Here is a 26,830-nt window from a genome sequence, read left to right as displayed (position 1 = left end):
ATCTCTGTAATTAACTTGCCTGAATGCAGCAGACTTCCCTAACTACCACTTGGCATAACATCCCATAATGCTGAGCAGCTTACCAAGAAGATAGGAAAAAACAGCCTTCATTATATTTGCCGATGCTGTAGACTGTTTTCATACTGTCATTCTACAAATGGAGGAGACACACAGTGAGTTGAGCTGATGTACACTATTTTGTACTCCTTGGGAGATTTAACCAGCTTAGTTATTTGTATAGTCTGCAATATTACAGTATCTGAGAGAACCACGACCTTTGACTTCCATACCCATAGTGAGATGAGGGAATTTTTATAATTTCAATTTAATAGATGAAGTTCGCACTGTCATGGTTATGGTTGTATCTGTTCAAGGGGGGCTATGCTCTGTAAATAATACGTCTTTGCATACTGTTGTTGCTGTTGTCAGGAGAGCTAATAAAACTGACTGGCAGGCAGAACTCAGCCTCTTTGAGCTGTTGCCCGCTAGAGTCTTCCCATCTTCTATTTCTGTCTCCTCTCTTGTGCCTAGTTTCCATTCCCTGCTATTAGGAACCACGGCTGTGGAATACCACATACATAGTGTTCAGCTTAGTTTTATTTTACCCTGGTTTTCTATAGAAATGTAATATATATGATCATATTGCCTGCTTGTGCATATATGGCTTTAGGTTTATGACCTCTGCTAATTTTTTTTGACTCATTGATCCGTTTCTCATTTGAGTCCTTATAGATGTTGCAACTACAGAAAAGGCTTCATTTGTCTTGACCATCAAAGTTAAGCAACCAACAGGTACAAAACTATAGGAAACTAAACTGCAGTAGTTATAACGTGCACGGAATTGTTAATTTAAATATATCTATTAGGAGAAATGGTTGCAGCTGAGGGGCTTAAATATCAACAGTGTGAGATAACCCCTTCCTCTATATTTCATTCATGATTTATAATATCATTGTTACAATTTTAGCAGTGGCTTGCTGAGACCAGCATAGAAATAAGAACCAGTTGAAGTTAAATAAGTAAGGTTCAGGTTACAGAGCTTTTAGACTGCAGGGAAATAGCATGCCAGCTTGGTTTTCAGGTGACAGGAACTAGTTACAAATTTGTTGCCAAAGTTCTGTAGGTAGTTGAAAAAAATCCATTCTTCCCTCCAGCAAGCCTGGCTCATACCTTACAGGTAGTGAAAATGAGGAGAAGGGAAGGCAAAGGAGTCTTGCAGACTGAATGTTTGCTTCACTGGTGATTTTTATATCCTAATATAAACCGGAGTGTAGTCAAAATGGATGATGAGATCGAAGTGCCAAGATCTTGCTCTGCAATAATCGTCCTTTTAGTAGCTAAAATAAACCTTGTTTTTTATGACTCAGAGGCAAATGGTGTGTTGGGTAACAACTAGGGGAGACATCTGGCCGGTTGGAAGCGAGGAAGGCTACCATGTGCTTTTGCTTTAGACTTTTTAAAGCATAGAGGTCACGCCTTGTCTGCAGCACAGTGTCATCATCTTTGAGGACTGCGTGGTCTCATGGGCTAGACAGCTGGGAAGTGCACCAAAAGTAAGCTGACCAGCTCCTCCTGCCACATGGTGTAGAAGACAGGTTATAAAACACTGAGTTACAGACCTTCTGCGGAGGAGTGGGAAATGGAACCTAATTGCATTTACATGCAGGTGAATGTGTTTTCTGAGATGACAGGATAGGAGATTCACACCATCTGACAAACACCCCCAGAGCATGTGCATACACATCACTTCCCTGATCACCTAATTATAATCTTCACACCGTGCTCTCAGAAATAAATTGATCTTCCATTTTTAGCAGGATTGAGATACATTTGGTTTGATCAATTTAAAATAATCTCTTGATGTCCTAATGAACAAAATCTTGCATATGCCTTAAATATTGTAAAATATCGTCTCCTCTTTAGAACAAAGTGCAGAATGAGATACTGAGCCACGCAACAGTTCTCAGTGCCTCTGCTCATGCAGAATGATGTAATGCTTTATTCATGTTTTTGCAGGGACTTACTGATGATAATCACTGTACATACACATTGCATTTTATCTCCAAATTCAAGAGTGTTAGTAGGAAAAATTGTGTGCCACTGCTTACTAAACATAAAAACAACCCAAATGTCTGTTATTATTCATTTACCCTTCATTTGCACTAGGAAGCTCAAGCTTTGAAATGCCCTCTGGATATTTATCAGAGTATATTGAAAAGAAAATACACTTGGAAGAAAGCCCCCAACAGTTCACTTCCCTTGATTTGTTTTTTGTCCACAATTCATTTCTTAGACTTTTGGATGCTTCATTTGCTTTTCATTCCAAATGTGAACTGTTTATTATTATTAATGATGTTTCTGTATTGCTGTGTTGTGTGGAGGCCCTAATCAAAACTGTCCTGCTGTGCTGGATAGTGTGCCAAACTCAGATTACAGTACATGCTCTAGAGAATTCACAGATTAACTGGAAGGTGTGATCATGCAAGGTGCAGAAAGCCTTCTGCAAACCAGTGAGAAAACTGGATGTGCATCATTTACAGTCATAGTTGGGGTCACACCACATGTTGCAGAAAGTGCCTGCACCCCTGAGTGCCTGCTGCAGAAATAATGTCAGCTGTATTGGTTAGAGAATGGGATTCTGTTTTGCTGTAAGCAACACCTTTTTATTCATGACCATCTGAAGCGTGACTTTGTAGCATTACAGATCAAATCCTTAAAGTCCAATTTATCCCGACTTTTTTTTTAGTGTGTATATTTCGGTTCAATTTTATGGCACTCAGGGCAGTAAATCATGGCTAAAGAAAAGCTTATAATGCTTTATTATCTATTTATTGGTAACTAATCCATATTATTTCCATATTGGGTGTTGAAACTAGATGATCTTAAGGTCCTTTCCAACCCTAAGTATTCTATGATTATGGATGCCTATTATGCTAAACAGGCTTCATTTTTATCAGTGATAATGATGAGATTCTGCAAATATAAAGATTTTGACTATTACTGGCTCTTCAATTTTATTCTTTGTGTGTTGTCTTTCTTACTATCTGAGCCTTTCTTACTACATAAACCTTCTTTAAAATTTTGCAGAAGAAGGGTATTTGGCTTACTCATATACACAATGCTTGTTATCCATCATCCAACAGCCCCTCAAAGAATAGACTGAAGTTGCTATGAAAGCAACTTCATAATTGTATGAACACAATACAATACTTGTATTTCTATAATCAGTGGTGTCAGAGCAAGAGATGGGTTTCCCTTTGTGAAATAAGTGGCGTGGAAGCACAGCAATGCCAGTAATGCTCTTTCTACCATGATTTTGCTCATTCCTTGAGTCACCAGACTTATGCAGAGATGACGAAAGCCCTGTGTTCTGGCAAGAGCACAGGAAGGTTGGTGAGGATAGGGGTATTTGTTTGCTGCTAGCAGGAGAGAAGGAGACTGCCCTGGGGCAGCTGGAATGGGGACTGCTACATAACTAGCTGCTATGGGATCTCTGCCTGTTCTGCAAGGAAGCAAATTCCCTATCAGCAGGCAGGGAAAAGCTAAGTGGCGCACAGCCACCATGATGCGCTTCCAGGAAGCCTGGTGAGTTTGGTGAGGTGAAATAGTTGCATCCAGCAGAAACAAACTGCAAACTACTACCTTGAAGGAGGCATTGTTAAACAGGCCCTGCCTGGGGCAGATGGCGGAAAAAACTTGTGCATTAGGGGCCTTTGAAGAAGCATGAGGAAAAGAAGTGACATTAGAGTCCCATGTTAAGGTGGGGAGGCCCCAGGACAGACTGTTTGTGGGGCAACCCATCACCTCAAGAAATGGAGACAAGATTGGTGGTGTTCTATGCTAGGAGGTTAAACCTTATGAAACTAACGGCCTGTGAAGTCCATGGGCTGACAAAGCTCGGCAGCCCATAGCCATTACATTTATACAAACTCACATTGGGAGACACAATTAAGATCTTAAATTGAAGTACACAGAATTAATTGTTTCGCCTATGTGACCTTTATGAAGGTAATTTGTGGCCATGCACAGGGAAAATCTCTCACTCTGATCACCAAGGCATATCCTAAAAGGGATATTACCTCATTGTAAATCAAATGTCATTTGGATTAACCTTTAGGTGCGTCCTTAAAAGGGTTTTGTTATGTGTACAGTTCGTTTGTTGTTACTGATGGTACTGTGTCACTGATGCTTTTGGTGAGGGTATAATCACCCGCCCTGTGGCTGCATTCCTTGGTAAATGCCCTTTCTAATTTGTCAGTGTAGAGAAAGATGCCAAAACCAAACTGCTGCTGATGATGGCAATTACTTGCCTAGGCTGCAGATACCTGCACTGCTGGTCTTTTCCTACCACTTAGTACTTTATCAAATGATCCTTTTTTCCCCCACAGGATCCAATTCTGTGAGAAACGTGCAGAATGTAAGACGGTCGTTGAATGAGCAGTTACTCAATATATTGATTTCTCCTCATAATTCAATATGGCACTATGCCTACTTTGCTGCACACTTCAACCTTTGCTTTAAATGCAGAGTTATTAACTTCCTAAAGCCCTTTCTGTAGCATCTGAATGCTTCACAAACATTAATGAATTCTCAAAAAGCAGTTGTTAATGTCCACCCTGTAGATTACAATGTGAGGCACAGAATTATTCAGGTGGAGTAATGCTGCTTGTGGCGGCTCAGTTAAGGCACACAGGCTCTTACGGGTGCTTCCCAGTACTGTAGCACTTGCTGTGTTCAGTGTGTGTTTCCTGTTCAGTTGCAGCTGTGAGTCTGCCCTTTTGTAAATTTGGCACCAAGATTTCAAGTCAGATGGTCAGAACATGAAGAGCAAACAGCTAACCACAATTTATTAAAAGTTTAAGTGATAGCTCATTATTACACTGTAATTCTTTGGCAGAGACACGGTTGGATTCCCAGGAGAGCACTTAGCTACGAGACAGTCCTTTCTCTTCCTGGAATTTCTTGCCTCATGCCATCTGCACCTTCCAAGTTCTGCAGCATGCTGAGCAAAAGTCAATATATGGACAACCGTATTTTTTTAACGTACATCCCTGATTTATACCCAGAACAGGTCCATCCTGTAAGTTATCTGTTTAGACCCTGCTAAGAGCCAGTTGGATCTGGATGTTGTAAAGCACAGTTACTGATGTTAAAAATAGTTATTGATTAGATACAGCTTTTGAAGTTACATAGCATCAGCTGAATTTGTAGCACTTACAGAAGTTTGTCTACGTGCTTAATGTATGGATAAACTAACTTACTGTTAGGAAGTTCATGCTAGAAAGATGATAGTAGGTGATCAGAGGGAAAATACATGATACAAGAACTGATGATAAGCATATAAAGCCTGTTCTTTGCATTCAAGTTGCTGAACTGGTAATCCTCCTGAGATTGATCAATGGTGGACAGATCTTGCAAACTTATTACTGCTACTTGTTCCACTGCCTTAATAAAGAAACCTGGGTGATGAAGCTGTTATCAAGCCAAGTAGTGTCTGGACATGTCTGAGTGAGTCTGGTTTCTGAAGGAGGTGGGGTTAGAAACAAATTGAAGCTATTGATCATTGTCAGTGAAAGAGCAATGCTAATATTACCTTCAGATGCTGGAAGGTTTTGGAGTGCGAACTGAGAGCAACAGGCAGAGTAGCAAGTGGTCAGAGGGAGAGCAGCCTGGAAAGCAGCAGTCAACATGATGGAGATCTAACTTCCCTAAAGAGAGTTGAGTACTGTAAATGATTTCTCACAACCAGCAGAATTTTCCTAGTGTCAAATCTAAATCTCCTTTACTACAATATAAGTTCACTACTTTTTGTTCTGTCAACAGCAGACACAGGGAACAGATTATTCTCTTAGTCTTTGCAACTACTTTTATAGGACAAGTCTGGAAGACAGTCACCTTCTCCCCCGCTTCTCTTTTTAGACTAAACAATTCCAATTTCTTCACTGTTTCCCTGTAGATGTGTTTTGTAGTTCTTGATAATTTTTCTCACACTTCTTTGTTGTCTTTGTGATTAGTTCACATCTTTCTTGAAGTACAGGTCCCAGACTGAAAGCCAGATTGCAGCACAGGTTTTACCAGTAGCATGTGCTGTAGGGGACTCCTTCAAGTACTTCACAGACGATGCTTTTGTATGTATTTCCAAATACAGGCACATTTTTTTCCCACAGTGTAATGCTAACCCAGGTTTTATTTGTCATTTAGTGCATCTCTGACATTGTCTTCTGTGAAATGATTGAGTAAGCCAAATTTTTAGCTCCTAGTGTTTTGTGCTATTGGTTATCCTGCAGAATATTCTGTCCTTTGTTATTTGTCTAAATTTATTCTTATTTATACTGAATTGTGTGTGACTGAGACACATTGGCTACTTGTTACATGCATCTCTGGTTCTTTCTTCACTTTAGGTTAGCTTATAGCTGTGCCATTCATATTTTTCTAAGGAAGTACCAATTTTCTGAGACTCCCTTTTCCCATGGGCATATTTTCCATAGGATCTGTGAGTTTACTGAATTTCATAGAAAGCAGAGTTCATTATTTTATTTTACTGTTCTTCCTCACGTCCTTCATGAAAACAAGGAACACTGGTATTTCATAGCCTAAGCTACCTTTCCGCTCTACATTCTCAATCAACTCCTCTCTACTGCTTGCAATCAAATGGGAAATAAGCTCCCTTCTACCTGTATTGTGAATAAACACACTGTCAATGCCTTCCAAGAGTTTGCTGGGCAATCTGTTCTATATCCTTTTTTGCCTAATATATGTGCAGATGGCAGTCTTCATTATTTCAAAATCTGGAGCTTTGGGTGATTCTGCTCACTGCTCTCAAAAAACCTTGTCTGCGTTATCTGCCCTTTTTAGTGTCCCTGTGTCACCACCGTTGTGGATCTCCTTCTTTATCATTACCCATATGTTAATATTATGGTAAATGGATTATCCCACTCTCGGCTGCAAATTCAGCTGTAACTGGGTTATTGTATTTAAGATTTCTAGCATTTTTTATTTCCTGTGTTTCTTGCATTAATATCCAGATACTGAATTGTTCAGGGAATTGATTCACTGTCCTTCACGACCTTCTTATGATCCTTATGAACACAAAGCAAAGATACCACCTTCCCCTTCTTGACAAGGTGGACTGAACATCTATGCAGTAATTTGTAGAACAGTATTTCAGAGAACCTAGGTCCTGCTGCTACTACCATTTATGCAGACAAACACTCATTTCCAAGATCTGTCTCTCACTTTCTTGCCCTTAATTTATAACTGGAAGAAGCATATAAAGAGTAGAAGCTGAATCCGCTGCTGCCTTACCCTCGCTCTTTGCACCTTGCAGTTACTTCTGATCCCTTCAGGCTCTCTCCTAGCAGGATCCTTGGCACTCACGTGGATGAAGAACATGAGGACATAATCAGTGAACTGCAGGACTTCCTCATCTCTTTCCAGGAGTTTGAATACACTTTTCTTGGAACAGCAGGACAGAGTACTGTACGGGTCTGCCCAGTTCAGGAGAGTTCAGGAAACACTTTTTGTTTCCTCCATGGATGTTTTGTATTTTAGGTCTTTTGGGGAATGTGTCTTTTCTTCCCCACCCTCAGTGCTAAATCCTTGCTTGCTGCCTGGACCCTTGCTCTTTGACTTCAAAAGCAGCTGACTTCTTGTAAGAGCAGCTTATTCACTCAGCTGCTGATGCTTCTGGACTATTCCAGCTGGCCAGCTTTCCTTCTCTGCATGCTGACCTTAATAAAGGGTTTGAGAAGCAAAGAAGTAATTAGAAACTCCTGTCCTGAGACACAGTCATCTCAGACTATGCGTGAAATTTCAAGTCCTGGAAAGGAGGAACCATTGACTGAGGATTTTTTCTCTGACTGAGAGGTGCATGAGATACCAGCATGGGCTGTACCACAGCTGGGACTGACCCATGTTTTGCTTCCTGATAGTAGTGCTGCTGATCGTGCTGGTCAGATCTGCAATTCCACACTGAGCCACATAGCATTTCAAGGATAAATGAAATATTATTGACAGATTTTGGTTATTAAATAACAGTTAATGAAAATCTACGACTCCTCCTGTGAGATCCGAGGTGACATTAAGAGTGTTAGCAAAGGAGAGAAAAGGGAGGAAAAGTAGATGGAAAATCACAAATATATTGACACTCAGGTTCTGATGAGCCTTTTAAATACTAAGGTAAGATCTGAGGTGGTCATGTATGAACTTTTATACACTGCAAGTGGGGTCCTATAATTTTCCCGGGATAACTGCTGTGAATGAGTGACTGTATCTCCAGGTCATCACAAATGATTATTAGAATTTGCTGCATTGGCCTGCCATATAGATAGAATGTGTAGTATGCATATATCCCATGCAAAGTGTTCAAGCTAACAGAAGGGGCAACAATTACCTGAATGAGATGGTTGCCTTGGAAGGCCCTTTTAATTAGAAGTAGGTTTAAGATGCGTCAGATGTAGTTCTATGCTAACGATTCAAGGGTCTTTGGATGCAGAGTATAGCTGCAGATCTGAACAGATAAAGTCAACCCTCAATGCAGTAAACTGAAATGGATAGAACATCACTGGTTTAAATTAATAATTTGTTGACAGTCTTGTTTTAGTTATGTTTCAAGCTTATGACTTTGTCTCCCTTTTTGCCTTTGAAGTTAATATTCATTGTACGCTGATCTTTGTTTTCTCCCAAACACTTTCATCCTCTGCCTCAGGCCATCCCATGTACATGGGAGGAGATCTGTGCAAAAGGCTTTTTTAAATCCCTCCTTAAAATTAACTTTTGCTATGAATCTTGCATGCAGTTTTATGCTGCTACCACTTGCTGTGCTGCATATGGCATTTGTCTTGTTACTCCTCGCTTTTCCCACATGTACATTTATTTTTTGCTCAAGCTCTGCCCTTTAAAAATAAAGGAGGCTGATGTGCCAGAAGGTGTTACTTTGGTAAGACCAGCTTTGCTTCTGTAGACCTTTGCAGCTGCCTGGGGATGTCAAAGCAGAAGCTGCTTTGGAAGGTGGTGTCTCAGGGTGAAAAGGGGCCTCTGAAGCTTTGTTGGGACAATGACTCCACCAATTCATTTTATGATGTTGGACAACAAGAAAAAATTGATGTGACATCCTAATAATTTTGCCCCTTGGTGTCTGATTTTCTCTGGACTTCACTTTCTAAAGAGTTGTTTTATTTGGCCCATTTAGACTACAGGGTAGCTCTTGCAGTAGATTGTATGTAGATATATGGATAGCATATAGTCTTGTGGCATAACATGTACTGGCAGTCCATAACCTGCTGAATTAAACCTGTGCTCTGGAGAGACCAATCCAGAATTAGGCACTGTGAGCGAACGTCTTTCCTCAGAGCAATGGAGCTAGTGCAGCTGAGCTGTTCCATCCACACATCACTGCTTGGGGATATTAACCTGACTCCAATAGTGCAGATATTTCGCAAGGTGCTGGGCATTTCTTTTCTGCATACCAGACACATGCCTTTAGACTCCTATGGGCAGAATCCACTTTCAGTCTGTAATTCTCTCTGAGCAAACTTTGGACATAAAACAAGCATTGCAAGACAAAGATGTCAGGGGTCATCCACTGAAATGAATGACCTGGCTCTGGACTGGTTCCCGGGGTTACTTTATTCTCCAGAGCTGAACATGGCAATTACTTTGTGATGCCCACCCACAACTCAAGAAAAAGCTGAAAGGGCATGTGTTCTTGGGATATGATGAAAAAAGAAACAGTAAGTGCAGTGATTTTAAAAGTAGGCACAGTGCATTTATCCAGATTGGATGAATCAGGGTAAGATGACTTACTTGCTTTTGCAAGAATGCCTCCAGCTAATGACTACCAGCCATTTGGATCGGTTTTGGGTCTTGTCCAAAATACAATGTATTGAACAATCATACCATGGGCCATGTCTTCCCTCAGTATGGGTTGGCACAGTGCCACTGTCTTCAGCTGTACAGTGCCAGCTCAAACAGCTGGGTCTCTAGACTATCATTTGCTTATTCATCAGATTCCAAGGGAAAATATAAATAGTACTTAGCTCTCTTACGGCTCACTATAGAAAAACTAAGGAGTATCATCTTCATTTAAAGAGAAGGGAAAAGTCCAATATTGTTAAAGTATTGAAATTTTGGTGTCTCAGGTAAAAGGGCAAAAAGCTGATGCTGTCCCACTAAAATTGATAGGAAAATTATCACTGAATGGTGGATGTAGGATGAATCCCCAAATTAAAATAAAGGCCCTTTATGAACTTAGAATATTTCTCAGAGGAATTCAGCATGTCATTGCTTCTACCAGTGTTACCAATATATTGATTATTTTTGTGATTGTAAATAAAGGCAGCAGGCAGTTTGGGTCCTTGCCATTTACAGAAATATCTGTTAAAAGAACTTGCAAAATGCTCAGCCTTTCTGAAAAGCAATTGTTTTGTACTGAACAGCTGTGGCCAGAAACAGAAAGCGGTGTCATCTGCTATTGCCTCTGCACTGCTCAGGAAGCCATATTCAGTCTCTGGTTAGTTAGACTGCCTGTCAGGTCCCCAGCACATCCAAGAGAAGTCTTATAGCACTGTGTCATTCAGAGGCTCGGACTTTTAATTGGGACTTTGCTGGTATTTAGCTGTGCCAGGACAGCTGAAGCAATCCTAGCCTAGAGTCATATCAAATGATCTCTGTATTCCAGCTCTTGCACCAGTTGGCTGTATTATTTGAACTTACAGAACAAAAATGCTGTATACTGTATGCATCAGTCAAAAGCATAGCAGAGAACATCTTTTGTCCCAGGTTGCAAAAAAGGTTTTAAGTTCTTTTTCATCTAGTTGCATAGGTGGATAAAAATCTTATCCTTCAGGAGATCAAAACCAGAGCAAAGTGACTGTATACCCAACCAGATGCAGGCAACTATGAGTCTGCTTTGTGTTGCGCAATGATTTAGTGCCATCTACAGTGTGAAATGGGTCTGGAAGATCAAAAGCTGATAGAGATTTAAATTACATGCAAAGCAAAACAGCATGCAAAAAAGAATTACCTTACAATTTTAAAACAAAGACATGATAAAACGCCAGAAGAAATTAATTTAACAACTTGGTATTTATTAAAATAGCAACAGAAGACTTAATGTTGTTTAATAAAATTTGTGCTTTTGAATATGCTTGATTCCAACATAGATCAATGTATTCATAATTATGGGATTTTTTTTCCCAGCTCTTTTATTTTTGCTTTTGTTGATCAAACTGACCGTGAAATAAATGACAAAAAGTCACCTGGTGCTCATTCTAAATAAGGTTTATGCAACAGCATATGAAACCTTCTCTGGGTCCTCTGGTGTCATTGGTATGAGAAGAGAATCAGACCTCTATTAAGTAAATTCTATTTTTTAGACTTTTCCTTGTTAGAGCAGTCATTCAAAACCTAGGAGCATGTCGCCCTTTTTGAAGTGCTGTGGTCTTGGCCAAAGCACATTTATTGCCCTTAACTTGTCCATCTAGAAAGTTCTCTCCCTTTTCTCTTATGTTCTCTCTTCAGGCAGTAAATAAAAAGTTGAGGGGTTTTGTTTGGCTTGGTTTTTGTTTGTTTGTTTGTTTGTTTGTTTTCCCCAGATGATGATAAACTAAATAATTCACTTCTTTCTTCCCTTGTGCAGTCTCACAGCGAGAGTGCTGAGCCTATTTGCTCTTCAGCCTTCATATGTCACAAATACAATTTGGGATGGAGAATGAGTTTCTGAAAATTGGATGTGGACTCATCCTAAACTCTCATACAAAATGGCAGCAGGGCTCTGAAACATTGTAAGAGCAGCTTCGCAGTTCTTGCAGTACCTGAGTGCCCAAGTGGAACCTCTTAACAGTTATCCCTAAGAGACACTGATAGAGAATGAATTATCCATTTGCCGTTAATGTTATTTCTAAAATTAAATGGATTTGAGAACAGGAACTGAAGCAGCAGGCTCTGATCTCAAGATCCCTCACAACCTTCCTTACTGCTCTCCTTTGTTTCTTCTCCTCTTTCTTTGTATTCCTCCTCAGTATTTATAAGTCTTCACAATTAGATCCATTGTTTTCCTATGTAGGTGATATATATATATAAAAACAATGTCTATTGTTCTTAGGGTAATACACTGACAAAATCAAGAACGTATTTTCTCCTTGTGTATACACACACTGTGGAGCAGGCTTGTTAAATATTGAAGCAATACTTGCAGTAATATAACACACCAGCCTTTCTTTCTGGTAAATTCATAAATAATTTGAAATACCAGTTTTCATGTATTAGCAGGAACATTGCTAGGTCCATGCAGAGAGCCCATGCCGATTGTGAAAGCCTTGTTGATTTTCTGAGCCTGGCAGCAGTCAGGCTTCAGTTCATCCCATCAAACATCAGTACTAAACCAAGGTATCCCTGTTAGGAGCACAGTCACTCTTAAAGTCAGTGCTCAGAGTCAGTGCTCAGAGCACAGTCACTCTTAAAGTCAGAGGAAGAAAGGCATCTGCATGGTAGATTCAGATCTTCAGCACACACTGATAGGACAGGAAGATCTATACAATTGAATAAATAAAAAACGATAGAAGGAACCAATGGTGTCCATGCTTCTAACTTAATAAAGTCTGAGGGATGAATTTACTGGAGGCTGGAGAGGAAGGACACTATTTCATTAAATTATTTTTCAGAATAAAACCAGCTGTAGAATTATGAACAAGAAATCTGTTGTGTCTGTGTTCAAGGACACAAGGATTATTCAGATGCTTTTCTTAGAAGAAGAATTATGTTAAAGAAGTAGTTGCCTTCAATTTTTCTTCTGCACAGAAACAACCTGTAGAATATCAAATACTGAGTAAATGCTCAAGGCAAAATGATACCTACAATTAGCTTGTAAATTGTTTGTTTATTAAAAATGCAATGAAGACTGTTATTAAGTCTGCTTTGGCCATGGTCTTGAGCAACATGTATTCTGGATTATAAACATGCAGCATCTGATACCATCGTTTGGTTCCTTTCTCTGATACTACCTTCTAAGTCAGGAGCAACTTCATTGCAGTTAATGAGCTCTTCCACTTTTAAGATCGGAGCGAGGCGAGGCTCAGCAGTCCCCAGGTGGCAGTGTTTGCACTGGAAAGACACAAAAAGCCCGGGTCGTGTTTCGAAGAGAGGCAGGTTACCCAGTATGTAACCCATACATACCCAATATGTAGGGTTATACTGGGAGGCAGTTTGGCCAAGCCCCATTGCTGCATTCAGAAAAACCACTCCAACCTTTTTTCCCAAAGGTGCTGCTAAGAGTCTGTGCAGCTTAAGCAAGCGTTCCAGTGAAGTTCAGCATGGAAAATTGATGTTAAAACACGTCTAGATTGTGTCTATCCTAGAAACAGACGTTAGAATAGTTTCTGTTTGCAGATTGGAAGGCGTGTTGTTCTGTATCTGAAGAAGTGGCTAAGAGGAGAATCACCACCAAATCCTCTATATTCTACTACACTTATTATTGATCTGCAATTTACGGAAAAATAGAATATTCCCGATATCAGGCACATTATAAATATCAAGTGCATTTAATGTTATTGAAAGCAGGTTTTTTTAATGTGTTCAAGCATTAGAAATAGAGTTGATTTTCTTCTAATTATAAAGCCTATGGTGAGAAAGTTACAACATCCTACTCTAATTTTCTCATTCATAGAAAAGAACCCAACAACCTTCCAAAACCACAAGGTAATGGTGGTTACTTTTTTTTCAAAGTAGATACTTAAATTTCCCCACAGTTCTACTACCACCATCAGTACAACTGTCCTAAATTTACATTGCTGTAAGGCTCCTGTTTTGAATTGCTCTGTATCTTGATGCATCTTTAATCTTTTATGACAGTGATAGTTCAGAAACTAGTTCATGCCAACTGAAATGTTTTCCACTGTAAAAATGCAAAGATAATCAGAAACAGTATCAAGGGTGATAAAAAAAGAGTGGTTAAAAATTCTCTCTCCAATGATGTCATTGGAGTCATTTTATCAGGACTGAATAAAATGCAGATCTGTAGATTAGTAATGATGAATGATAATTTTCAGGGAAATTTCAACATGTGCCGTATTTCTGTATGTTTCATTCTCTCTAAAATAAGGATTTCAATGTCTATGTCCAGGGAGGTTTAACAATTCTCTGTGCAGCAGGTTTCCTCAGGTGATATCCTGAAACCAAGTACCATGGAAGATATGGCCCAGCATTAACTTCCTGCACACTCACTTCAACTTCTTAAATAGAACAAACAAGTGGCCTCATGCTGAAATAAAACTTTTGAAACAGCCTTCCACTGTTACTACAATCTTCCCCCAGGAGAAGATGAGGGAGGAAATGAACTACAACATCAAATGTTCAGTGCTGTCTCTGTGTACGTTAATTGAAAGTGCTTTGCTCTGGCACTGGTGGGGATATTATAATCTGTATCACTGTAGCAGTGGCTAGAGAATCTGCCTTCTCAGCTAAGTTGTGAGGAAATGGTACTAGCTAATGAACAGATAAGAAGGGACATTAGCAACTCAAAATTATTCCAGTGATAGCAGCCTAAATAGCAAACACTCTTAAAAGCAGTGGTCTGAAAGAAGGAAAGAGCAAGAAACTATCCTGCAGGATCAGGTATGTTGGGAAAAATAGAGAATGTATTTTTCAGGTAGCAGAGAAGAAAGTTGCTGGATAAACTCTGCCAGGAGAGCTTTGAAGTCCTCCTGCCACCCTGAAGGACCAATAACAAACCTAGGAACAGAAAAAGGCTTTTCAAATATAAATATAATGTGAGAAAAATCCTAGTGTTCACAAGTGGTGTGTAAGTAGTGTCTGGCGGTCTGGCAATGCAAGTATAGGTAAGGCTGGAGCAGGCTGGGCATCCCCACTCACTAAATGAGACAGAGTGAGGAGCAAAAGGGCCAGTGCTGAGCCTTTTTGGGGGGACTTTGACAAATACTGTTCACTGCTATGTGAAAATACATAGGACCAGTTGTAAATGGCAGGGTGCATCACTCTTGTGAGCATAAGGCTATGGTAAAAATGGGGAAGAGTGGCCTGGACTTTACAGCTGAGCAGCTGGAAGGTTTGCTAGAAAAATAAGATTACATCTCATTTTCTAGTGAATGTGCAGAAAGCTGGAAAATTGCCAAACGTGGTAAGATAAATGAGACCCGCTATTGCTATTGGAGGACAGTGTTTTATTTCATTTGATGGATTTCATTCAGGAATTAATGCTAGTGAGATCTCTGCAGGAGATAGCTGGAAAACGGAAGGAGAATATCAGTATAACATTGTTACGTTTCCAATCCTCACAGCTGTAGATAATAAAGTCAATGTAGAAAGTATGAAACCCAAAAGCTAAATACCTGAAAACATGTATTAGTACTTGGAAACCATTGTTTTAAAATAACATGTATCTAGGACAATCTCTTGGTGTTAAAGGGTTTGTCTCATGAAGTTTGGTTGCTTAGAGTTATCTGCTGCATGCTTAGCTGCTATTGCCATGGCTGATAAATGCAAATCAGTCTTTTGCTCTTTAGACTTTAGACACACCTCTCAGACATATTTATTTCTGGACAGATTCAGTATTTGTTACAGACAGGCAGGATATTTAGTGTTGGTGGAAGATTTATGGGAGGAAAACTTGTTGTCTCTATCTCCTTAGTAAATTTACTGAGATAACAAAACCACAGCACTGGTAAATTACATGCCAGATGTGTCTGTTTAATCACTAATCCACTATTGTTTGTTTGTGTAGACTGCTAACTCTTTGCTCTTCATACAGTGCTAACATATTCTGCACATTGTCAAAAAAAACCTCAAGCTGAGGCTCTCACCACCACCACCATGTTGCAGGCTGTATTGGAAGTGAGCTGTGTGGATGTACTCTCATGAGGAGCCTAGAGAAGGATGCTATAGTTGTCTGCTTCAGTCTTTGTAATTAATGGCAGGAGAAAACAGATGAAATTCATAAAATGTATTTAGAAATTAGTAGAGAATCCAATAAGTTGCACGTTTACTGCAGCTGAGTGAAAATTTTCATGTCTGCATGTAACAAACACAGACAATCTGTCAAAAATGTTCATACTAGAAATGGCAGAGTCGGTAGCTGAGGGGAGGATTATTTACTTCCTTGCCTCTTAAACTCCGAGTGCAAAAGTAACACATTTTATACAGATGTGTGTAGAGTGTCGCATGTCTGATTGCTATCAGTGAAAGCTGACTAGCTACGAACCAGCCCCAGTTTGCAAGTTGAGTTGCTTAATTAGTATGGTGCTGGTCTTGGTCTAATAGGTCCTAAGCTTGGGCTCAGTGCCATGACACCGTAGCTCTTCAGATCCCCAGAAAGGGATGTGTTCACTCCTCTGCGTACAGAGCTCTCTGTGCCTGCCCAGTTACATCTGTTCTTAAATAATCTCTTATCAGTAAGGCTGATAACATTTTTCTGCCTTTGCCTGTTGTCCTGTCACACATTCTGCTTTGATGCTGGACCCAGGCAGGCGTCTTGATGTTTCCCTTCTGTGGATGGCTGCTCTCCCAGCAGGCTGCTTAACAGCTTCTTTGTACACCTGGATTAGCGATGGTTTGGGTAGGATGTGGAAGAAGGAGATATTCTCTACAGTGGGGTTAGGGAAGTATTTTATTTGAGGTACTGGTTGGGTCAGATCTTTTTTGGATGAAGGTGGAAAGTTAACTGCAAGTGTGGGCAAATGGGAATATCAGAGTGTGTGTAATTGGGGGTGCAAATAACATGCGTGGAGAGGCATGTGCATATGAATACAGGGGGAAAAAGACTGTTAGGCTTTAGGAGATGGGAGGACAGACATTTTGCCTCGCAGCATCATCAGCAGAGGCAGACTCCTCCCATCTGCTAGGCTCAGTAGCATAAGTCAGTGAGCCTGTGGGAGGTGGCTGCATCGTCCCGAGGTGCTCTTTTCCCAGAGAGCAGGCACAGACACGCACTCCTGCTGGTGCTGATCCAAGGACAGCAGCTACCCAGCATATTTTGGTTTGTGTTGGTGCTTCTTGCACCCAACTTAAAAGTGAGGGGACTTGATTGTCAAGCAGAAGGACTCCTTGCCTTCTTTGGACAGAATTCAGCATCCTACAGACTTTGAGCAGTATTAAATAGCAAAGGACTGGGAAGCTCCTGGCAGCAGCAGTTACTGGCTGGTCAGGATACCCCAGCCATGCTTTCCTCTCACTGGAATAAAATGATGGGCCCTATAATGTACCACAGATCCCGACTCTTCCGCTTCAGGTCTACCAGCTGGACCAGCTGCTGCATTCACAGCTCCCCACCTGAGGAAAAAGTGGGACTGGTGGTGAGTTCTGTCTCTGTGCCCTCACTTTTCCTTTCCTTACCCAATATTTGGGTGTGAGTCCCAGTCTTCTCTGAAAAGCTTCCTCTTGCTGTTCTCTTCTGTATAGACAATATAGGTTTCCTTCGTCCCAGCTAGAAGCCAGCTCTCCCAAGGAACTCCCCTCTACTCCTTGCAGAAGTTCCTCTCCTCCCACCTTCTAGATAGCAAGTCTGTTCCTGAGAGGAAGGGAATGCTGTCACAGCATCCTACAGAGACATGGGTCACAAAATCCCATTTCTGTGGGGTGCCTTTTCATGAGCTTTGATTATAGTCCCCAGCAAAAGTACTCTAATATGTGATTATAGAAGACTCCCCTATTATATCAAGTTGCAGTTAGTAGATACCCAAAGCTCTTCTATATGATTAGTGGTAAGCTGCGCTACTGTAACTATTAAGTAAATAATACTGTTTCTATAAACACTTTATTCATAAAAAGCTCAAGAAATAGGCACAAAGTGTATGGAATCTGTAGGAAAATAAGGAATTTGCCATCTCTTTAATGTGTCTTTTGTGCTTTTATATGTGTCTTGTATAAGCATGTTTGTGCGTGGCATAGACTAAGATAATTATTTTCCAACTGCCATGCGTTACTAGTGCTTCTAGTCCAAACGTGTAAAATAATCTTCTGTGGATTATTTTTCCTTTAGAGTCTGTCACATCTCTGGGTTTATACTTGCAGACATTCAATAATATCACATAATTTGGTTGGCAATAGACCGCTTACCCTGGGAGCATTCCAGTTTGTTTAGCTTTATTTAACAATATTTCCTTTAATTTAGGAGACAATAATCGGATTCTCAGCATTTTCACTGGCAGTCCTTGGACCGGCTGGATGGTTCATGTGCCACCTTCCAAGCAATAGAAAGAAATAGAAAACATCCCTTCAAAATTAAGATCTGAAGGCTGCAATAATAACCTGTAATACTCCTAACCTGGACTCTCTTGAAAGGGGGATCACTGTGACTTGAGGGCCAGTTTAAAACAAAATGATTGAAAAATGAGTTCAGGTTTTATGTATGTCACATTGCTTCCATATGAAAAAAAGAACAAAACAAAACAAGGCAAAACAAAACTCCTGATAGAGAATATGGCTAACTGCAGTGCCAGTTCACACGCTATCATCAGTGCTGTGGGAGAGGCCCCAAGTCATAAAGCTTTTGCAGATATTGTAGAACTGGACCCAGATACAAAATGGTGTAGTGATGCAACATAATGGTAGGTCTACTCTTCCATCATCTGCTGCAGTGGGACTGGTCTGCATGGACCAGTCTGAACCTGTCATCAGGTACTGTGGGAAAATAATGGAAGATTGGCAAGGAGAACTATAAACACACTTCACTGACTTGCAGCTGGGGTGTTGAAAAACACATATATCATACTAATTGCTGTTTGGCCTTGTGTGTTGGACAAGTAGAACATCTGTGTTTAGATAACATTGGCCTGTGACAGACTTAGAGGCACCCTACTGAACACGCTTAGATTCCTGCCCTGCTGTAAGAGATTAAAGCACAGTGGTAAACTGTGCCTGTGTGAATGAATCCCTGAAATATAGGTGAGACCAGCAGGTTGGTGATCCTCCAGCATGGACCGAGTTCCATGGTGCCTGCGTCCCTGGTTGTGTGCCTCTGCCCGGGGGCTGCTTCAAGGACCCCCCGGCTGGTGAGGTAATGAAAATAAACTTACTCTCTGCATTTCATCCATGGTTCTGTGGTGGTACCTGTATCCTGCCTGTGCTGGCTCACACAGGTACCATCAAAACTTTAAATTAAACACATAGGAAAAAATACAGAAAAAATATTTTCATAGTCCTTTCATTTATCGTAATCTCAAGCAAAAACTTGGAGAGTTTAAGATGAGCTTCTTGAAAATTTATCTTTAATCTTTACATGTGTTCTTTTGGGATGTTTGCGCACCCAGTCTTCTTTTCCATCAGAATAAACGTTTTCTGCAGGTCATATACTTCAATTTATTTTCAGTTTTTAGTTAAAAATTTGTCACGTTTGAGATATTTTCCCATGGTTGCTATTTATAATGAATGTTATGATAAATACTTAGAAGTCTAGACTATATCTGAAAGAAATACAATAAATAATACTTGTTATGCTGTGTTATATGTGTTATAAAGGAATGCTTCTAATGATTTTATGTCTGTCTTGCAAAAAAATAAAGAATAATCTTTTGTGATGCTTAAGAATTAGTCATGATGCTAAAGTATTAGTAGAATATGATTTATAATTCCATTAACTCATTTGTAATGTTTGGTATCAAAACAGATTCTGAGAGTAGGGCTGTGAATGTGTGAAAGTGTACATTCCTGCTGTACTTCTAAAGTATGATTTTCAAATAAACTGTCTGTGTTCTGTGCAGTCTTTTGATGACAACTGAAGTTTTCAGAGTGACAATGGAGGCATCCTGACTGTTTAGAGAAAGTGGTAGGGGTTTATTTTTTGCAAAAAACTATAGCTTTGTCACTGAATTAAACAGCCTGATCTGAAAGCCCAGTTACGTGTGTGTAAAGTTTCCCACAGATTTTGATGAGTTTTGGGTAGGCACCTACATTCCTGGTATCCGGAGAAAAACCCATGCCAGTAACTGAAATGTAGCTGGGCAAGTACTCTGAAACTCTGCTCCTGCACACTGTGGCAGCACCCACCGAAATCAGTCAGGCTGTTTTGCGGAACCTTTTGTAACAAATGGTTTTGAACATTTCAGTGTGCCTGCTTGTCCTGCATCTGATTTTGTCACCCTTCTCTCACCTAGTAATAACTAAATAAATCAGTAAGATATGACATTTCGGTTGCTGTACTTGTGTTGTGGTTTAAGCCCAGTCGGCAACCAAGCCCAACACAGCTTGTTCACCAAGCTGCTCGTTCACTCCCCCAAGTCAGGATGGGAAGAGAATCAGAAGAGTAGAAGTGAGAAAACTCCTGGGTTGAGATAAAGACAGTTTTATAGTTAAAGCAAGAGCTGCATTTGCAACCAAAGCAAAACAAGGAATTCATTCACTGCTTCCCATGGACAAGCAGGTGTTCAGCCATCTCCAGGGCAGCAGGGCTCCATCATGTGTAACTGTTATTTGGGAAGACAAATGCCATCACTCTGAACATCCCACTCTTCCTTCTTCTTCCCCTAGCTTTATATGCTGAGCATGATATCCTATGGTATGGAATATCCCTTCGATCAGTTGGGGTCAGCTGTCCCAGGTTTGTCCCTTCCAAACCCTTCACCCCTCACTGATGGGGTGGGGTGAGAGGCAGAAAAAGGCCTTGGCTCTGTGTAAGCTAAGAGTGCCCCAGTTCTGTCAATTTAGTTCACTTGTGTTTCTAGTCTCTGATAGTACACCTTTCCCTTCATCTTATGTAGCTCCTGGACTCCTATGTGAAGCAAACCAATTTGGTGGAGAGACCAGCTAGTTTACTGGGTGCTAGGAAGGAAGCCTTTAAGCAGACGAGCAAGGTCAGTCAAGCTTAGTTGTTACTGAGCCAGGGCTTGCACCCTGGCATGGGTCACAAACATCGTACATATGCAGCAAAATGCTGAGGACGTTATCAGTGTTGAATGTCACATGCCGTCTCCTCACGTCCTTCATGGAAAATCTCCTGACTTCATTTGCTCTGTGACACTGTTCTTCTTGCCCAACAGAGGCATTTTCCGAATGTTTTTACTTCAGTGTAGAAATACTAAAGCAAAATAAATTATGCTCTAGGTTTCTTGTTTTCTATGTCCATGTCTTAGCCTTTGGGCCATGATGCTGTGATAGGTTTTAAGAAAACATTTTTTTGACAGTTGTCATTCTAATTCCTAAAGCATTACTGACACTACAATGTACTTTTACTTTAGCCTTGTAGGTAGGTGGTATAGTCAGTTCTGCACAAGTCTGAGATTAAAGGTAAGAAAAAAATTCAACTTACTGGGGTGAGATCTAATTCAGGCAGGGTGATGCTAATTTTCACATTACTACGGCATAGTAGCTGTCAGAAATACCTTGCTGCTTAGAGCTAGTAAAGCCAGTCTCTGATTTTATAATAGTCCTATTACATGCTCCTCAGTTTTGTGCTAGTTCTCTATGCAGGTCACCATTTATTTTTGAAAACTCCACTGCTATGGCAACAAATTAAGTGTTTTGTTCACTGAGAGGCTAATGACATTAATCTAGAAGAGAAATTGAGGGCATTTATCAAAGATTTTCTTTTTTACAGTGACAGATACTGACAAATACAATAATCAAGCTAACATCCACAGAGTTAGTTGAAGTGATTGTCAGAATAAGAAGAAAATTACAGATTTGTAAATACGACCAAATAACCACCATATTTCCTAATGATGTTTTTCTTTTTTTTCCCCTTGAAGTCTTAATTGTTCTAAATTGCAGTGAGAAAGAACAAATACTAATGTCACAGCCTGGCTATTCTTTTCGGATCGCAGTACTAGCAATGAGACCCAGAGCTCTGTACCGCTCAGTTTCTCACTTTAAATCACCCCAAGTCAGTGATGACTGAAATGCATTTGTCACATGCCAGGTGGCATAACTGATACGGGTTGGTGGCTTCAGCCAAGGTTCTAACACATCATGATCGCTTCTGCCATGACTGCCATCTTCTGTTGTTCTGTTCTGTTCTATTCTATTCTCTATCCTAATTTCTATCCTACTATACTCTACACCTTCCTCCTCAGAATAGCGACATTCCTGTCCTCCCACAGCAGGAGGTCTGGTTGATTTTTTCCCCCGTATATACTGCTGTGTGATAGTAACATCAAAGGCAAGATAGGAAGTTTTCCTTGCATTTTTGAGTCTCAGCACAGAGGCTAAGGCTAGAGATCTCCACCTGAGAAGAAACTTTCCTGCGCAAGACTATACAAGCTGTCAGTAATAGTGCGTTACTTTTGTGCATAGAGATGATTTTTTTGTGAGCAAGAAGAGGTGCCTTTTCTGTTCACTGTCTCTTGTCTGATGTCAGTTAATCCAGGTGTCTGAGCTCTGAGGAGCAGCTCCGGACATCATCCTGTGTCAACCAGGATACATGCTGCAGCCTATCTGAGTGGATCCTAATGGTTCAGTTTAATCCCAGATAGACTTTTTCCTCAAGCGATTATCTATGCTAACATCATTCATGAGGATTAATGCTTACAGAGAGCAAAGATTTAAGGACAAATTAAATTTAATGGGGTCTAACTATTGCTGTCAAACACACGTCTGAGCCTGAGGGACTCCATCTGCTGTTTGAATCTGACAGGGAGGTTGGTGAGAAGCTGTTCAGGATCTCCAGTCCCATATCAAGCACCTTGCATCTGCATTAGGTTAGTCTGGTAAATACTCAGACAGCACCATGTGGGTTGAAAAGTCCTGAATGCCAGGGAAGCTCATCCTCTCCTGCTTCAGTGTACTCGTTATGTTTGGCTTTTCTTATTGGGATTACCATTGGCTCATCAGGCAGACTCTGCTCTCCCTTGCCTCCTTCGTTTCATGGCAGATAGGCCTGTAGTGATTAAAGCAAGCATCTGAGACATCCCAAACATTTCCCCATCTCTACTGCAGGTTTAATATCCCTATCCCAGTGTAGTTAATGATAATGTCCTGATAGAGGAGGACCCATGTTCATCCTCTTTTCTCCTCTCAGCTGAGGCAGCTGAGATTGTTTAGCTTCAGTGAGAAAAAGCTTGGGGGTGGGGTGGGGGAGTGGTGATTTTGGGGGGGGGGGTGTTCTTGTCAATGTATATAAATACGTGAGGGGAGGGAGTAAGAAGATAGAGCCAGAGTTTTTTCAGTGGCACTAAGTGACAGGGCCAGAGGCAATAGACACAAACTGAAATACAGAAAATTCCATTTAAACATAAGAAAAAGCTTTCCTACTGTGAGGATGGTCAAACATTGGAACAGCTTGCTTAGAGAGGCTGTGGGGTCTCCGTCCTTGCAGATGTGCAAAACCTGACTGGACATAGACCTGAGCAATCTGCCCTAGCTGACCTTGCTTTGAGCAGAGAAGTTGGAGTAAACAAGCTCTAGAGGTTTCTTCCAGCCTCAGTGATTCCATGATTTTGTGAAATTTCCACTCATGAACTCAGAAAAGTACCATTTCTTCTTTTTGGTTTTCATCCATTGGTTGGTATGTATCCATTTCCTATTCGTTTATATGTAAAAATACATTCTTGCATTAATGACTTGTGGGCTTTAAAATGCCTGCAGCATTTATGTGTTCTCTTAACTGAGTGCATGCAGAGGTAAAAAACATAAGGACATAAATCTTAGCTACTCAGAAAATGTTTCCAGTGGAGCACTGTACCCATTTTATTAGGCAAATTCATGAGGATCTTGCTGAGAAATGGTGGCTCTATTCAGCACAGAGACTTGAGAAATTAATTTCCGGAGTGCCATGTTCCTTTATTTGCTCCTTTATGACATTTGTTCACAATTTAAAGCATGAGTCTCTATGCTTTTATTAACAAACTAGAGAAAATCTATCAAATTGTTTGACCAAATAACAGATTACCTATATCAGGATTTATTTGGGGCTTAGGCATTTTTTAGGCATGCGGAGGACTTGAAAGCAATAAACTGTGTTCCATACACCTGAATTACATGCTGAACTGTGTAGGACCTTGTTCAGTAAATGCAGGTGTAGCTGCAATTTGCAGGCACTTAAACCAAAGAAGAAATTTTACATGAGAAATGTAATTCATATTTTCTCAGTGTGTTCCTGCTTTATCAACCTGAGTGTTTTTAGTTAGGCTTACCACTGTGGTATGTGAACAGTTGGTATATTTTAAGGGTTACCTATGGGAGCTTAGTTCCTCTCAGTGCAGAGTTCCCTATTGTTTTGTAATGAGCAATAAGACAGTTCAGATCATTGATCTATTGCATCAACAGACAGAAATTCAAGCTAAAGTTGAAACCTGCCTTCAGGAGGCTATTTAAATGAAGTCTGAAAGCCATTTGTCTGTATTTTCCTCACTTATGCTCTATGTTCTGAGAGCTAGATTTGGGGAAAGCGGGGCTTACGGCACCACGTGACCTCCCTGGACACATCATTAAACAAAAATAAATAGAAAAACATTCATTCCCTTCAGTAGGATCTGATGCCACATGTCAGTTTCTAATAGAAGGATAAACATAAATGTTTACTCTTACAGGTTTAAATGTAAAAGAGAAAAATATTTAGGTAGCAGCCTACATGATCTTGCAGCAAGCTCAGCAGGAAGAAGGAGAAAACCACGTATAGGAATGGGCCAGTGTATTTGCTTGTGTGGTACTGCTCAGGGAAATGGAGGTGACTCCTTTCCCAACTCATTCCTTTCATTTGCTGATGAGTACTGCTATAGTCATGGCAGCTTGTTCATACAAGCCAGTGGTGGTGGTTTAAGTTGGCTCTGCTCTCTCTTTGGGGCTCACAAGCAGCAGGGAGTGTGGGAAGAACTATGGCCTCAAGGAAATGCAATAAGAGCTCTATTTTTGACCTAATTAAATGGTGTTGAAAAAACATTGCACATGCAATGCACAAAGCAGTCTTTTAGGAGATTGCTTTGAGAAAAAAAACTCAACCTGTTAAATGCCGGCGAACAGCAACTGCCCTTCACTACAGTTCCTTCAGAGAATGTGCATCATCCCCAAACAGGGCAGCAGTAATTTGGAGGCATTGCTTTGCATGTTGAATAATAAAATGTACCTATTTTCCTCCACCTCTGCAACACAGTTCTCCAGCTGCCACAGGCCTGCTCATCTTACGTAGCCCAGTGTTTTGAGGAGAGCATGTTGCAACTGGGTTTTTATCTATAAACATCAAGGCTCATATGCCCTGGCTCGTGAAATACTGCTATTTCCACATACCTTTCTCAGAGGTGTGAGGATGTGAAAAACTATTTTGGAAGGTTTCAGAGAAGAAACTCATAGCTAGCTGTTCATTTCTGAGATCTGGCGAGGCCAAGTCAGGGCACTGAGGAAGCTGACAGGACACACACTGGTGAAATAATTTCTCTTGGAGCAAATGAATTATATTGCTATTACTGTACACCCACGACAACTGGTCTTTCCATCCCACCTTCAACCCACACTGATGGCACCTGGGGCAGTTACCATAGCTGGGATCTGGTGATGGACAGGGGACACAGTTGGGGCTGAGCTCAGCCCTGTCTCCTCGAGGAAGGCAGAACAGTCCCAAGACAGCTGCTTGGGATACTATCGAAACAAGTGGGCAAACCCAACCAGGGCCTCCTGACTTCATGCTCTCCAGAGGTCCACAGCTGGAGCCCAGGGGATCGAGGGGAGGAGTACCCAAGGGAATACGTTCCTGTTTCAAGCGAAGTATAAACGGAGTACACAGACCCACGGCCCCACGAAACCCCCTGTCAATGATCCCACCACCCCGGCCTAGCCCAGCGCCCCCCCTCTTGCGGCTCCCCGCAGAGCTGGGCGCCGGGCCGGGAGGTGCGCGCCACAGCCCCCTGAGCAGCCCCGAACACCCGCGAAGCCCCAGGGGCACGGCCGGGGTCCTGGGGGGATTACCAGGACCTCCCGGCCCCGCGCTGCGGCAAGCACGGCGCTCCGGCGGGGTAACATCCCCGCCTGGGGCGGTGCTCCGGAGCTGCCCCGGGGCGGTCAGGCCGCCCCATCCCTTGCCGAGCCCCCCAACCCCGCAGCCGGCCCCAGCCGCCAGACGCGCTTTTCCTTTAAGAGCACGCTCCCGCCCAGCCGCGCCCGCCCGGCGCTTCCCGGCCCGCAGCCCTGCGGCAGCGGCACCGCTGCGAGGAGCCGACGCGCTCGCCGCCGCCTTCACTGCGGCCGGGGGCAGGCGCTCCTCGGCGGCTGAGGGGCAGAGCGGGGCGGCAGCATGTCCACTAAGGCAGAGCAGTGTGAGTGGCGGGGCCGGGAGCGCGGCGCGGGCCGGGGCCTGTCCGAGGGGAGCGGGGGTCAGCCGGCCGGCCAGGGGTGCCTTCCCGCCGATGGCGCTGCCCGGCTGTCGGTCGCCCCGGCGGGGTAGCGCTGCCTGGTCTGATCGCGCTTGTTATGGCGTGCGGGTAGCAGCGAGTGCAAGGCGGGGGGGGGGCTGCCTTCGTTCTGGCTCTTTCTGTCTCTGCCGCCGCCGAGTGCGTGGTGGCGGCGGCCCGCGGAGCATCTCGCCTCCCGCCCCGCGCCTCGCTGGCCAGGCGGCCCTTCAGGGGAGCCGCGTGTTGGTGCAGAAGCAGCGCCGGGGACCTGGGGGGAACAAATGAGGGGTCGGGGGGTGAGAGTTAAGATTGAGACGGCCGGCTTGGTCCTTCACCCCACGGCGGGAACCCTCCAGCCTGCCTCGTCTGCCGGCGCTGTACCCTGTCCCAACGGATGTACCCCCCGAGAGACTGGAGATCCTGCCATGGAGACCAGAGATGACCTATCCATTGACATCTTGAAAGTGGTCTTGCTGTGAGATACTGAGAAGGGAGGTGTGCTGTCAGGTGTGCTGTCATTCTTGCCGTGTTGTTCACCTGTTGGGTGAATGTAGGCAGGGTTTCTGTCT

General features: G+C 42.0%; 2 protein-coding genes across 5 annotated transcripts in view; one reads left to right on the top strand and one right to left on the bottom strand.

Moving 5' to 3' along the window:
* Positions 1–13,690, bottom strand: part of BTBD7 (BTB domain containing 7) — a 68,692-nt gene extending 55,002 nt beyond the window's left edge. The window contains exon 1 of the mRNA XM_030481400.1: positions 13,680–13,690. The gene's annotated coding sequence lies outside the window, so the exon portion shown is untranslated. The remainder of the gene's footprint in view (positions 1–13,679) is intronic.
* Positions 13,691–26,024: 12,334 nt separating this feature from the next.
* The window catches only part of UNC79 (unc-79 homolog, NALCN channel complex subunit), a 110,193-nt gene continuing 109,387 nt past the window's right edge, over positions 26,025–26,830 (top strand). For 3 of the 4 annotated variants that reach the window (XM_030484010.1, XM_030484011.1, XM_030484000.1), the window contains exon 1: positions 26,043–26,186. In XM_030484010.1, coding sequence (XP_030339870.1) covers positions 26,165–26,186 — 22 coding nt within the window. In that variant the 5' untranslated portion in view covers positions 26,043–26,164. Of the gene's footprint in view, positions 26,187–26,830 lie in introns of all 4 variants that reach the window. The other variant, XM_030484006.1, reaches the window with a different exon arrangement.

Source organism: Strigops habroptila, chromosome 4 (assembly GCF_004027225.2).
Source record: "Strigops habroptila isolate Jane chromosome 4, bStrHab1.2.pri, whole genome shotgun sequence".
Lineage (NCBI taxonomy): Eukaryota > Metazoa > Chordata > Aves > Psittaciformes > Psittacidae > Strigops > Strigops habroptila.
This window is presented reverse-complemented; position numbering and strand designations above follow the sequence as displayed.